We start from the raw sequence: 13,973 nt of genomic DNA on the forward strand, positions 1-13,973 counted from the left end.
CATGCAAATAGACAACAAACTCTTCAACTATTCTATGTTATACTTATGTCGGGTTGTGAAACTGTTATCTATTGACTTGTGTTTGTGTTTCAGTTTGCTGATGACTTCTCTCTGATGTCAGGATTGGACTCCCCCCTGGCTACCAAGCCCAAGACAGATGAGGTTTGTCATATGAGGGCTACAGTTTCTAGGTTGATGGTTTAGGTTGGTTTAGGTTGACAGGGTTTGTTTATCTGGTTTAGGTTGACAGGGTTTTAAAAAACCTGGTTTAGGTTGATTGGGTTTGTTTACCTTCCTATTACTTTACTAAACTGACAACAAATTCTGGTCAGGTACTTCTCTTCTCATGGCTCCTTTCCTTTACATTACCAATAACAGACAAGCTGCTAACAATTATCACTCCAGTAAATTGACTGTGAGATTATGCTCAGCTCTCTGAACTCTTCTCTGCACCTCGTCTAATGGCTTGAACCATATGCGTTTATAGAGTGTGCCCACCACATCAAGCAAAGTTGACATGGCTAAAAAGGATCCTGCTAAGTTGGTTACGGCTGTTGCTGCACCAGCTGCCGCGGCTGGAGATGCCTCTCTGAAGGGGCCACAGACTAAGGTAGACTCCAGTTTACTTAGGTGTATTAACCACGCTACAGTACAAGGCTCTTGAGGGTGGGGCTATCCCTGGGGTTAGGGGGCTATCATTGATCACTTGTTTGTGTCATTATAATTTTTTCGCTGTTTTCACACAATGTATCCAAGATCATGAATTAACAGATGGGCACAGTAACAGAGACTCAAAGTGCATTGGACGCAGTGAAGGATGTCTACTGAACCATTTTACATTTTTATGTAAATACAGTATTTCTTTTTTTAGAAATTAGCAACAAAAAAAAAGCTGTTTTCACTTTGTCATTATGGGGTATTGTGTGTAGATTAATAAGGGGAGAAATTATGTAATCCATTTTAGAATAAGGCTGTAACGTAACAAAATGTGGAAGAAGGCAAAGGGTCTGAATTCTTTCTGAAAGCTCTGTATATAGTGTATAAGCCTTCCACAACCATAAGACCAACTAATAATTGAATTATTTTATCAAAATAGTTTAACCTGCTTTTTTTGCTATAATTACTGATCTGGCTTTCAAGTCTGTCTGTGAAAATGCCCTTTTTTGTTACAAATGTAAGTAGAACCAAGCATAATGCACATTCACTAATAATGACTAACTTCTTGTAGTAGGCATTAGGCTATATAAAATGAGCACAGGTCTCAATATCTAATCTTTAGCTAATCTTTTTATATTTCAAGTTTAGCCAGCTTGGATCCATTTGCTAGGTAACAAGGTTGAACAGTTTAATTGTTATGAACACACCCTTTTGTCTGTCTCCAACCTTTTTTTAAAGCATGTTAGCCTGTCCACTTTGTTCAGATGTTGAATTCAGGTGGTCTACCTTATTTCTCAGAATGAGAACGAATTGCCAATTCCGTATATAATAGTTTGTTATGCTTATTGCACATTTATAAAACACTGGCGAGACCGCGAGTACAACAGAATGTGGCTAAATGCTGCTAGCGGTACCCAATGCGTGAGCTCAATCAATTTCTTTCATACTCTAGTTTTAGACGTGTCGGCTCTGCGCGCAATTTGAGTAGTTGAGACATAAAAAGGATATCATTAGAAAAGTTAACTTATCCCCTATTACAGTAAAATAATGTTTCAATGTGTCTTGGTGTCCATATGACCGATTCTGTTGCACCAAAACTAAAATGCAAATAGCGAGTTGAAACCGCTTGTCAGAGAGGAAGATATGATCTCTCAACGTTGTTGGCGTGAAAGGACAGGTGTGTAAATCATAGAGAGAGAGGCACAGCGAAAGGGTTCGCTCTCGATCAAATCTGTCCAAAATAAGCCCAATCAATGCATTTCTATGGGTTTTGGACCTAAGCTTGTTAAGGCAGAGACGTGCATCTCTTCATTATATATAGACATCTCGTGTAAATGGGGAGATGCACACCGCACAGCGGGAGCGAAAGAGACGAGACCAAAAATACAACACGAGAACAAGCGGAAGAAAACGCTCTTACAAAAGATCAATAACAACCTCGATTCTTGCGGTGCAGGCATTTGGAATATCGCGCAAGAACAAAACATCCAATTAATCGAATGAATTCAATGTATCGCCCAGCCCTAAAGTGAGATGTCATTATAACTCGATAATATTTCATCTGTTGACAGAAAGTTGAGGATTTGGCTGCCGTTGATGCCTTGTCTGCTGGCTTTTCCAACTTTACTCCACTTCCACCCGCTCCCATCAAGGTAAAGAAAGACTGATAATTATTGTTCTTCAACCCTTCATCGTAGAACTGTCATTAGCATGAGATGGTAAACTGTTATGAGAACCAATGTCAACTGACATAGCACAGTCATAACGACACAGCACAATGTAGCCTAGCTTGTTGGACAGCTAACTTGCTAGCCACCTACTGCTAATGCTAATGCCATGTTGTATTTATGATACATACAAGATGACCTATCTTATGACAACTGATATGTCATGCTAACGTTCTGTAAAGACAGCTTTCTAGTGAAAGCTTGAAATGAGCTGTCCCCAGTTCCTCTCAACTAGAACCTAAGAAACAGTATTTAACAAACCAAATAATCTTTCTCTTTTTCTAGAAAGCTGAAGAGTTTAAGTCTGCACCTGTGACCAAGTGTCCTGCTCCCCTTGTTGACAAGAAATCTAATGTGGAAAAGGTAAATAACACCAAAGAAAGCAGGTCCTACATCCTGCATGACTACATAACATAAGCCATGCATAATACACAATAAACAGTGACAAACGCTTATGTCCAGTGTTAAACTGGGATGTCCAATGTTGCAGCTGACGCTGTGCTACTGTTGTGTGGAGCACTTTGTCATCAAAAATGCTATATTCATGCAAATAGACAACAAACTCTTCTTCATTGGTGGGTGTGTCGGTTCTTTTGCTCCTGGTCTCTTTTAAATGGTTGGAGTTATTTTGACTCGCCCTCTAGTGGTGCAGTTGGAGACAAAACTGTTACTGTAATACTTTGTGTATAACTTAGGTTATTTGTTTGCTTGTTTGTTTACTTGTATCAGAAACCCATGAGCACAGATGAGGCTCTGGACTCCCTGTCCTTTGGGTTCACAACCTCTATGCCTCCCATCCCTCAGAAACAGGAGAAGGTGAGACTTTGCACTATTAACAGGTTATAATAACTTATAAATCAATTAGAGCCCTGTTCCCTAACACATGCATACGGTTACAGAATGATTATTAGTCCCATAGTCTTTTGGGTGAGACTGAGGTCCTGACCAGTGATACTGTAAATAAGAAGTGAGGTGTCATTATAACCCAATGATATTTCATCTGTTGACAGAAAGTGGAAGACTTGGCTGCCATTGATGCCTTGTCTGCTGGCTTCTCAAACTTTGCTCCACCTCCACCCGCTCCCATCAAGGTAAACAAAGACTGATAATATTTTTCTTCAACCCTTCATTGTAAAACTGTTATTAGCATGAGATGGTACACTGTTATGAGAACCAATATCAAGTTGTGTCAACTGACATAACACAGTCATAATGACACATAGCACAATGTTGGCTACCTTGTTGGACAGCTGACTTCCTAGCCACCTACTGCTTATCATGTCATGACATATTAATGATGCTTACAAGATGACCATGTCATATCATTTTGACAGTGTCAGCTGTAATAGTTTATCACAACTGTGATGTAATTTTAATGTTCTGTAAAGACAGCTTTCTAGTGAAGGCTTCAAATGAACGTTCCCCTGTTCCTCTTAACTAGAACCTAAGAAACAGTATTTAACAAACCAAATAATCTCTCTTCTTCTTCCAGAAAGCTGAAGAGTTTAAGTCTGCACCTGTGACCAAGTCTCCTGCTCCCCCCGTTGACAAGAAATCTAAGGTGGAAAAGGTAAATAACACCAAAGAAAGCAGGTCCTACATCCTGCATGACTACATAACATAAGCCATGCATAATACACAATAAACAGTGACAAACGCTTATGTCCAGTGTTAAACTGGGATGTCCAATGTTGCAGCTGACGCTGTGCTACTGTTGTGTGGAGCACTTTGTCATCAAAAATGCTATATTCATGCAAATAGACAACAAACTCTTCTTCATTGGTGGGTGTGTCGGTTCTTTTGCTCCTGGTCTCTTTTAAATGGTTGGAGTTATTTTGACTCGCCCTCTAGTGGTGCAGTTGGAGACAAAACTGTTACTGTAATACTTTGTGTATAACTTAGGTTATTTGTTTGCTTGTTTGTTTACTTGTATCAGAAACCCATGAGCACAGATGAGGCTCTGGACTCCCTGTCCTTTGGGTTCACAACCTCTATGCCTCCCATCCCTCAGAAACAGGAGAAGGTGAGACTTTGCACTATTAACAGGTTATAATAACTTATAAATCAATTAGAGCCCTGTTCCCTAACACATGCATACGGTTACAGAATGATTATTAGTCCCATAGTCTTTTGGGTGAGACTGAGGTCCTGACCAGTGATACTGTAAATAAGAAGTGAGGTGTCATTATAACCCAATGATATTTCATCTGTTGACAGAAAGTGGAAGACTTGGCTGCCATTGATGCCTTGTCTGCTGGCTTCTCAAACTTTGCTCCACCTCCACCCGCTCCCATCAAGGTAAACAAAGACTGATAATATTTTTCTTCAACCCTTCATTGTAAAACTGTTATTAGCATGAGATGGTACACTGTTATGAGAACCAATATCAAGTTGTGTCAACTGACATAACACAGTCATAATGACACATAGCACAATGTTGGCTACCTTGTTGGACAGCTGACTTCCTAGCCACCTACTGCTTATCATGTCATGACATATTAATGATGCTTACAAGATGACCATGTCATATCATTTTGACAGTGTCAGCTGTAATAGTTTATCACAACTGTGATGTAATTTTAATGTTCTGTAAAGACAGCTTTCTAGTGAAGGCTTCAAATGAACGTTCCCCTGTTCCTCTTAACTAGAACCTAAGAAACAGTATTTAACAAACCAAATAATCTCTCTTCTTCTTCCAGAAAGCTGAAGAGTTTAAGTCTGCACCTGTGACCAAGTCTCCTGCTCCCCCCGTTGACAAGAAATCTAAGGTGGAAAAGGTAAATAACACCAAAGAAAGCAGGTCCTACATCCTGCATGACTACATAACATAAGCCATGCATAATACACAATAAACAGTGACAAACGCTTATGTCCAGTGTTAAACTGGGATGTCCAATGTTGCAGCTGACGCTGTGCTACTGTTGTGTGGAGTACTTTGTCATCAAAAATGCTATATCCATGCAAATAGACAACAAACTCTTCAACTATTCTATGTTATACTTATGTCGGGTTGTGAAGCTGTTATCTATTGACTTGTGTTTGTGTTTCAGTTTGCTGATGACTTCTCTCTGATGTCAGGATTGGACTCCCCACTGGCCACCAAGCCCAAGACAGATGAGGTTTGTCATATGAGGGCTACAGTTTCTAGTTTGATGGTTTAAGTTGGTTTAGGTTGACAGGTTTAGGTTGACAGGGTTTGTTTATCTGGTTTAGGTTGACAGGGTTTTTTAAAACCTGGTTTAGGTTGATATGGTTTTTTAAAACCTGGTTTAGGTTGATTGGGTTTGTTTACCTTCCTATTACTTTACTAAACTAACAACAAATTCTGGTCAGGTACTTCTCTTCTCATGGCTCCTTTCCTTTACATTACCAATAACAGACAGGCTGCTAACAATCATCACTCCAGTAAATTGACTGTGAGATTATGCTCAGCTCTCTGAACTCTTCTCTGCACCTCGTCTAATGGCTTGAACCATGTACATTTATAGAGTGTGCCCACCACATCAAGCAAAGTTGACATGGCTAAAAAGGATCCTGCTAAGTTGGTTACGGCTGTTGCTGCACCAGCTGCCGCGGCTGGAGATGCCTCTCTGAAGGGGCCACAGACTAAGGTAGACCAGTTTACTTAGGTGTATTAACCACGCTACAGTACAAGGCTCTTGAGGGTGGGGCTATCCCTGGGGTTAGGGGGCTATCATTGATCACTTGTTTGTTTCCTTGTCATTCTTTCGCTGTTTTCGCACAATGTATCCAAGATCATGAATTAACAGAGGGGCACAGTAATAGAGACTCACAGATCTTGGAAAGAGTGAAGGATGTCTACTGTATCATTTTACATTTTAGCCATTTATCAGACGCTCTTACCCAGAGGGACTTACAGGAGCAATTAGAGTTAAGTACCTTGCTCAAGGGCACATCAACAGATTGTTCACCTAGTCTGCTCAGGGATTCGAATCCGCAACCTTTCGGTTACTTGCCCAAAGCTCTTAACCACTCGGCTACCTGCCACCTGATTTACCATTCTGCAATGTTTTTTGACTACATTAGAAAGAGGGTGCTCTTGTTCCTGCATGAGTTCTACCTATGTAGGTTTGGTTGAATTGAGCCCACAGCCATCCAGAAGCTCAGTTGGGTATAGGAGCTGAACAGTATCACAGATAGTAGCCTAGTGTTGTATTCACTAACCTCTCCTGCTCTGGGTTACAGGTACAAGTAGTTCCCCCAGTAGATAAGGCAGCCAAAGAGGTAAAACATCTCTCGCTTTTCTCTCTATTATTTGTTATTAAATGTACCAATTTTCTTACATTAAACATCTATATTTATTACATTCAGATAAGTTATTACATTAACCAGTGTTATTGCATTAACCGTTGTTACAGGGTGTCAATACATTGAATTTGTTATTTTTCTGTTGTATACATTGAGTATTAACTCATCCTTGATTGTAGCCAGCACCCATGCACCCAGCCAAAGCTACACCTCTTACCACAGGAGGAGGCAATATTGTAGGGGAGGCGACAACGCCATGGAAAGCTGAAGTACCAAAGCTTCAAGTATCTCCGGAACAGACAGCCAAGGTAGATGGCTGACAGTCGAGGAGTGTGGGGCCTCTCTCTTTGGATCTTTTTTCTTTACCCGACCTGGCTCTCTTTACGCTCACTTCCCCATTCAACACACTCTTCCTGGGTCATTATTCCATGTGTTATGTCTTCCTCATCTCTCCCGTGATCTTGAGGTTTTAGTCGTTCTTCCACCCCTTTATATGGTATTCTATCTTCCTCTTCTCTCTGCCGATATATTTCAAAACATATCTCTGCTTTGGACTTCCTTACTTCTGGTCTAGAAGGTGTCTGTGTGTCTAAGTGGGAAGTGAACAGGCACTTTTACTTTTAAGCTCTATGACTGAGTCTTCCCAGCATGCCCACACTTTGTTGCGTTCAACACATCAAGACAAACCATGTCTGTCACATCTGTTGTCACCACAGAGAAGCCACAATATATTTCCACTTTTACTTTTTCTTCTGGTTGCAGCACACCATATCTAGTATTACTTCTGGGTTTGTTTTCCTGGTTTAGGTTGACAGGGTTTGTTTACCTGGTTTAGGTTGACAGTTTTTTTTTTTACCTGGTTTAGGTTGACCGGGTTTGTTTACCTGGTTTAGGTTGATGCGGTTTGTTTACCTTTCTATTACTCAACTACACTGCGAAAACAAATTCTGGTCAGGTACTTCTCTACTCATGGCTCCTTTCCTTTACATTACCAATAACAGACAAGCTGCTAACAATCATCCTATCACTCCAGTAAACTGACTGTGAGATTATGCGTAGCACTCTGAACTCTTCTCTGCACCTCGTCTAATGGCTTGAACCATATGCGTTTATAGAGTGTGCCCACCACATCAAGCAAAGTTGACATGGCTAAAAAGGATCCTGCTAAGTTGGTTACGGCTGTTGCTGCACCAGCTGCCGCGGCTGGAGATGCCTCTCTGAAGGGGCCACAGACTAAGGTAGACTCCAGTTTACTTAGGTGTATTAACCACGCTACAGTACAAGGCTCTTGAGGGTGGGGCTATCCCTGGGGTTAGGGGGCTATCATTGATCACTTGTTTGTGTCATTGTAATTTTTTCGCTGTTTTCACACAATGTATCCAAGATCATGAATTAACAGATGGGCACAGTAACAGAGACTCAAAGTGCATTGGACGCAGTGAAGGATGACTACTGTACCATTTTAAATTTTTATGTAAATACGGTATTTATTTTTTAGAAATTAGCAACAAAAAAAAAAAATGTTTTCACTTTGTCATTATGGGGTATTGTGTGTAGATTAATAAGGGGAGAAATTATGTAAATCATTTTAGAATAAGGCTGTAACTTAACAAAATGTGGAAGAAGGCAAAGGGTCTGAATTCTTTCCGAAAGCTCTGTGTATATAGTGTATAAGCCTTCCACAACCATAAGACCAACTAATAATTGAATTATTTTATCAAAATAGTTTAACCTGCTTTTTTTGCTATAATTACTGATCTGGCTTTCAAGTCTGTCTGTGAACATGCCCTTTTTTGTTACAAATGTAAGTAGAACCAAGCATAATGCACATTCACTAATAATGACTAACTTCTTGTAGTAGGCATTAGGCTATATAAAATGAGCACAGGTCTCAATATCTAATCTTTAGCTAATCTTTTTATATTTCAAGTTTAGCCAGCTTGGATCCATTTGCTAGGTAACAAGGTTGAACAGTTTAATTGTTATGAACACACCCTTTTGTCTGTCTCCAACCTTTTTTTAAAGCATGTTAGCCTGTCCACTTTGTTCAGATGTTGAATTCAGGTGGTCTACCTTATTTCTCAGAATGAGAACGAATTGCCAATTCCGTATATAATAGTTTGTTATGCTTATTGCACATTTATAAAACTCTGGCGAGACCGCGAGTACAACAGAATGTGGCTAAATGCTGCTAGCGGTACCCAATGCGTGAGCTCAATCAATTTCTTTCATACTCTAGTTTTAGACGTGTCGGCTCTGCGCGCAATTTGAGTAGTTGAGACATAAAAAGGATATCATTAGAAAAGTTAACTTATCCCCTATTACAGTAAAATAATGTTTCAATGTGTCTTGGTGTCCATATGACCGATTCTGTTGCACCAAAACTAAAATGCAAATAGCGAGTTGAAACCCCTTGTCAGAGAGGAAGATATGATCTCTCAACGTTGTTGGCGTGAAAGGACAGGTGTGTAAATCATAGAGAGAGAGGCAAAGCGAAAGGGTTCGCTCTCGATCAAATCTGTCCAAAATAAGCCCAATCAATGCATTTCTATGGGTTTTGGACCTAAGCTTGTTAAGGCAGAGACGTGCATCTCTTCATTATATATAGACATCTCGTGTAAATGGGGAGATGCACACCGCACAGAAGGAGCGAAAGAGACGAGACCAAAAATACAACACGAGAACAAGCGGAAGAAAACGCTCTTACAAAAGATCAATAACAACCTCGAATCTTGCGGTACAGGCATTTGGAATATCGCGCAAGAACAAAACATCCAATTAATCGAATGAATTCAATGTATCGCCCAGCCCTAAAGTGAGATGTCATTATAACTCGATAATATTTCATCTGTTGACAGAAAGTTGAGGATTTGGCTGCCGTTGATGCCTTGTCTGCTGGCTTTTCCAACTTTACTCCACTTCCACCCGCTCCCATCAAGGTAAAGAAAGACTGATAATTATTGTTCTTCAACCCTTCATCGTAGAACTGTCATTAGCATGAGATGGTAAACTGTTATGAGAACCAATGTCAACTGACATAGCACAATGTAGCCTAGCTTGTTGGACAGCTAACTTGCTAGCCACCTACTGCTAATGCCATGTTGTATTTATGATACATACAAGATGACCATGACATATAATTTTAACACAGTGTCAGCTGTAATAGCTTATGACAACTGATATGTCATGCTAACGTTCTGTAAAGACAGCTTTCTAGTGAAAGCTTGAAATGAGCTGTCCCCTGTTCCTTTCAACTAGAACCTAAGAAACAGTATTTAACAAACCAAATAATCTTTCTCTTTTTCTAGAAAGCTGAAGAGTTTAAGTCTGCACCTGTGACCAAGTGTCCTGCTCCTCCTGTTGACAAGAAAGCTAATGTGGAAAAGGTAAATAACACCAAAGAAAGCAGGTCCTACATCCTGCATGACTACATAACATAAGCCATGCATAATACACAATAAACAGTGACAAACGCTTATGTCCAGTGTTAAACTGGAATGTCCAATGTTGCAGCTGACGCTGTGCTACTGTTGTGTGGAGTACTTTGTCATCAAAAATGCTATATTCATGCAAATAGACAACAAACTCTTCAACTATTCTATGTTATACTTATGTCGGGTTGTGAAGCTGTTATCTATTGACTTGTGTTTGTGTTTCAGTTTGCTGATGACTTCTCTCTGATGTCAGGATTGGACTCCCCCCTGACTACCAAGCCCAAGACAGATGGGGTTTGTCATTTGAGGGCTAAAGTTTCTATCTAACAACCAATGAAATACTTGTATTTTACGGAAGACCAGTAGAGATGTATTGCAGTTGTTCATGTTCTATGCACCATCCAGTGTACTGTTGATCACATGATCTAATCTCCCTCCCTATGTCCCACTTCCCCCCTCTCTGCCTCTGTGTTCCTTTCTCTGTCTGTGTGTCTCTCACTCTGTCCCCTCTGCCCCCCTCTGTCTGTGTGTCTCCAGGGTGGCTCCATGTCCCTGGATGCTCTCAGTGCTCTGGGAGACTCTCTGCCTGCTCCAGATCCAGCACCTGAACCTCCCAAGATCAGGCATGAGGACATAGTCACGGTATACTCACACGGACTTGTATTCCCTTTCTTTATTCTTTATTTATGGGGCTCATAGCTGAATTGTTTAGCCTGAAGATGACAGAAACTCCTGCTGTGACGGATAGAGTTAATGTGGTATTTCGTATGGCCACAGGTGCGAAACTTGTGTGTGACATTATTTTGTGTTAATTTCTGCTCTTCAGGAGGGCAAACTCACATCGAAGAAGGGAGTTTTTGTGGGTGAGCGAGATGACACACTCCCACCAAAGTACAGGTTCACAGAAAACAAAGTCAAAGACCTGCCTCCTCTGAAGCCAGAGGTGAGTCTCATATTGGCAGAATGCAAGTCATTGGGAGATAAGAGGACAAATTCTGTATCACTTTTAGAAGAACCAGAAGGAACCAGCACTAAAGAGAACCAGGAATTTTTGAAGCGAGGGAATCTCTCTCTCTCTCCCCCCAGCCCTCCATGGACTCTGGTGAGGCTCTGGAGATCTTGTCAGGTGACTTCATGTCTTCCTGTGTGGCTCCAGCTGTCCATGCTCCTGTCCTCTGCCCCCCAGCTTCTCCCACACAGGTGAACAACACTCTCTACGATTGATCGTTCACTTATCAACCCATCCGCTGATTGGTCTGCTCTGTATAGATCTATGATCATCCAATATGTGTTTTTATGTCTAGCTGCTTACGTCTCTTAGTTTTTTTATTATCAGTAGTATAACAGCTTAATTAACATGTACATGCCGTGTTCTTGTTTTTTCATTTCTCTCTCTTTTGACTCCAGGCCTCAGATGACTTTGCCTTGGATGCCCTGGCAGGGGACTTTGTAGCCCCAGCTGTTGCTCCTGCAGTCAAATCTGCTGTTGACCGCCAGGTACTGAGACACACTTCATGTGATATCATTGTTGTTTTATGCTTCATTCACGTCCAAGATATCGGGTCAGTCAGATTCCCATTGTAACTTGTCAGTGTATGTGTGTATAGCTATCTAGAGGGACAGTAGATGCTCTGGATACCTTGTCAGACTCCCTGATGGACAAGGCTCCTATCCCAGAGCCTGCTCCTGTCTCAGTCAGAGACATCGTCAAGGTACTTAGTTTTTATAAAGGGTTTATGCATGCTTCATTAAGCCTACATAAGATATACTTAGTTTAAAGTGTGACGGAAAATTGCCTTAGGCAGTTTTGTTGCACAAAGGCTAAATAATCTGCATTTTCGAGATTATTCCTTGGTCAAAATAGAATCTTTACCGCAATGCAACTAAACCTGTAACAGATAGCATTAGCTCATATTGGCTATTTGACATCAGTCTGCTCTCTGCTCATCCTAGGAGAAAAAGGTTGTAGAGGAGAAGCTTACCAAAGTGGGGGAGAGGGATGACAGCCTTCCAGCTGAGTACCGGCCCACAGAGAAAGACCGAAAGGTAACATGTCCATAGTTGTAGTAGGAAATAAAATGGAGAATCCTGAACATACTAATCTAATGTGCTAATGTTAACATAAATGCTAATAGGTGTGTAAATAAATGGGTAAACAACCTTTGTGTATTTACACTCCACTACGCACCCAGAACATTTTGCAATAAACCATAAATAATACTGTACCATTCAGATCACTTTTGGACTAAATAATAAAAAACAGTTTACCCTGTGCCAATAAGTTATGTGAGGTGGATATAGGCTGTAAACAAGGCTGTATAAGGTTATGTTTCTTTTATTTTCAAAGGCAAATGCAGAGGCCAAAGTCCAGGCTGATGTTAGACCCAAGCAGGTGAGGTTTCTGTCCAATTGTATCTATAATCGCACAGATCCGTCATATTCAATGTCATACAGTGTTGCAACTCCTAAAGGTCATGTTTAAGTCATGTAAACCAGATGTACAGTACATAAGTGACCGTCTTCCTCTCTCTTTACAGCCGTCGATGGATGACAGCGAGGCCCTTGACCTCTTGTCTAGAGACTTGTCTTCCTCAACTGGTCCAGCTGCAGCCTCAGTAGCTGTGACAACAGAGCAGAGACAGCCCCGACTGGAGGTACTTACCTACTGCACATTAACAACCTAACAGACCACTAAAGTGAGTCTCAGAGTAGGAAGGCTGATTTGGGATCAGTTTAGCCTTTTAGATCATAATGAATAAGATTATATAGACAGGGGTGAGACCTAATCCTAAATCAGTACTCCTACGCTGAGATGCTTTTTGAATACAGGCCCTGAGATGTTCTGTTGGTTGGCAGGTTAATGAATTGACTGGCTGTTTGTGTTTCTCTGTCCAGCCCATGTCTGCCCCTGTCCTGGATGACCTGGCAGGCACCCTGCTCCCAGACACCCCCGAGTTCAAATCCAAGGGAGACAAGCCAAAGGTGAGGAGGGTATCTAGCAGCAACATGGTCTCATTAGAATAATTATGTCAAAATAGTAACATTTTACTATTGTAGTTGTATGTCTCCGTGGCTTTCATATTAGTTATGTCTCAAAACATTCACACATTTTTCTAATGCAGACTTCTAGTTTAGGAAAAGCAAACGAAGGCCGAGATTTAATCCAATTGCGGGTTATAGGCAATTCAGCTTTAAAAGGCAATGTTCCTGCGGTCGCGGAGATTGCATTCACGGCAAAAGCTGCTTATGTCAGCTCAATCAGACATTGCATTTAAAATACATCGCTTATAACCCTCGATTTAATTGAAACCTAGTCTAACCATTGATTATTTGGTTATAGAGACAGTCGTTGTTGATTGTCTTACAGCACCCTCTAGTGTTAATCAGACTTCTTACAAGTCTCCCATATCACATATGACCATGGTGCCCCCTGAAGTTAAATCCACTCTGACCAAGGTCTCAACTTTGTTTGTTGCAGAGCAAGTCAAGGTCAAAGTCAAAGGTAAGGATACTATAGAAAACATGAATTAAATTAGATCCTAATAATAATTTGAGATACATGCCCATATTCATGTGATTTGATATCAATGTCCTCTAATTGACTTGAACTTTTGCCTCAGAAACAAAGGAAGGAGGATCCGTCATCCATAGACCATCTGTCTGGACAGCTGAGTTCAGACGTAGTGTCAGCATCCACAAATAAGGATGGCAAGAGCTAGACATCTATGTAAGGACTACAAGACTCAACCATCTTTATTGAAACAGTTTTTATTTATTTTTTAACCTGTATTTAACTAGGCAAGTCAGTTAAGAACACATTCTTATTTACAATGACGGCCTACACCGGCCAAACTCAGACGACGCTGGGTCAATTGTGCGCCGCCCT

At 40.9% G+C, this 13,973-nt stretch overlaps 1 protein-coding gene across 50 annotated transcripts in view; it reads left to right on the plus strand.

Moving 5' to 3' along the window:
• The window catches only part of LOC109891632 (proline-rich protein 36), a 95,330-nt gene that overhangs the window by 79,580 nt on the left and 1,777 nt on the right, over nucleotides 1-13,973 (plus strand). For 42 of the 50 annotated variants that reach the window (XM_031825561.1, XM_031825585.1, XM_031825598.1 and 39 more), the window contains 29 exons: nucleotides 94-162; nucleotides 488-610; nucleotides 2,229-2,309; nucleotides 2,670-2,747; nucleotides 3,114-3,200; nucleotides 3,395-3,475; nucleotides 3,877-3,954; nucleotides 4,321-4,407; nucleotides 4,602-4,682; nucleotides 5,084-5,161; nucleotides 5,435-5,503; nucleotides 5,873-5,995; nucleotides 6,591-6,629; nucleotides 6,833-6,961; nucleotides 7,769-7,891; nucleotides 9,512-9,592; nucleotides 9,962-10,039; nucleotides 10,313-10,381; nucleotides 10,625-10,729; nucleotides 10,914-11,030; nucleotides 11,174-11,287; nucleotides 11,495-11,584; nucleotides 11,695-11,799; nucleotides 12,041-12,133; nucleotides 12,435-12,479; nucleotides 12,625-12,741; nucleotides 12,983-13,069; nucleotides 13,566-13,589; nucleotides 13,708-13,814. In XM_031825561.1, the coding sequence (XP_031681421.1) occupies nucleotides 94-162; nucleotides 488-610; nucleotides 2,229-2,309; nucleotides 2,670-2,747; nucleotides 3,114-3,200; nucleotides 3,395-3,475; nucleotides 3,877-3,954; nucleotides 4,321-4,407; nucleotides 4,602-4,682; nucleotides 5,084-5,161; nucleotides 5,435-5,503; nucleotides 5,873-5,995; nucleotides 6,591-6,629; nucleotides 6,833-6,961; nucleotides 7,769-7,891; nucleotides 9,512-9,592; nucleotides 9,962-10,039; nucleotides 10,313-10,381; nucleotides 10,625-10,729; nucleotides 10,914-11,030; nucleotides 11,174-11,287; nucleotides 11,495-11,584; nucleotides 11,695-11,799; nucleotides 12,041-12,133; nucleotides 12,435-12,479; nucleotides 12,625-12,741; nucleotides 12,983-13,069; nucleotides 13,566-13,589; nucleotides 13,708-13,806 (2,550 nt within the window). In that variant the 3' untranslated portion in view covers nucleotides 13,807-13,814. The remainder of the gene's footprint in view (nucleotides 1-93; nucleotides 163-487; nucleotides 611-2,228; nucleotides 2,310-2,669; nucleotides 2,748-3,113; nucleotides 3,201-3,394; nucleotides 3,476-3,876; nucleotides 3,955-4,320; nucleotides 4,408-4,601; nucleotides 4,683-5,083; nucleotides 5,162-5,434; nucleotides 5,504-5,872; nucleotides 5,996-6,590; nucleotides 6,630-6,832; nucleotides 6,962-7,768; nucleotides 7,892-9,511; nucleotides 9,593-9,961; nucleotides 10,040-10,312; nucleotides 10,382-10,624; nucleotides 10,730-10,913; nucleotides 11,031-11,173; nucleotides 11,288-11,494; nucleotides 11,585-11,694; nucleotides 11,800-12,040; nucleotides 12,134-12,434; nucleotides 12,480-12,624; nucleotides 12,742-12,982; nucleotides 13,070-13,565; nucleotides 13,590-13,707; nucleotides 13,815-13,973) is intronic. The other 8 variants (XM_031825569.1, XM_031825570.1, XM_031825578.1 and 5 more) reach the window with 8 other exon arrangements.

Source organism: Oncorhynchus kisutch, linkage group LG5, assembly GCF_002021735.2.
Source record: "Oncorhynchus kisutch isolate 150728-3 linkage group LG5, Okis_V2, whole genome shotgun sequence".
Taxonomy (NCBI): Eukaryota; Metazoa; Chordata; class Actinopteri; order Salmoniformes; family Salmonidae; genus Oncorhynchus; species Oncorhynchus kisutch.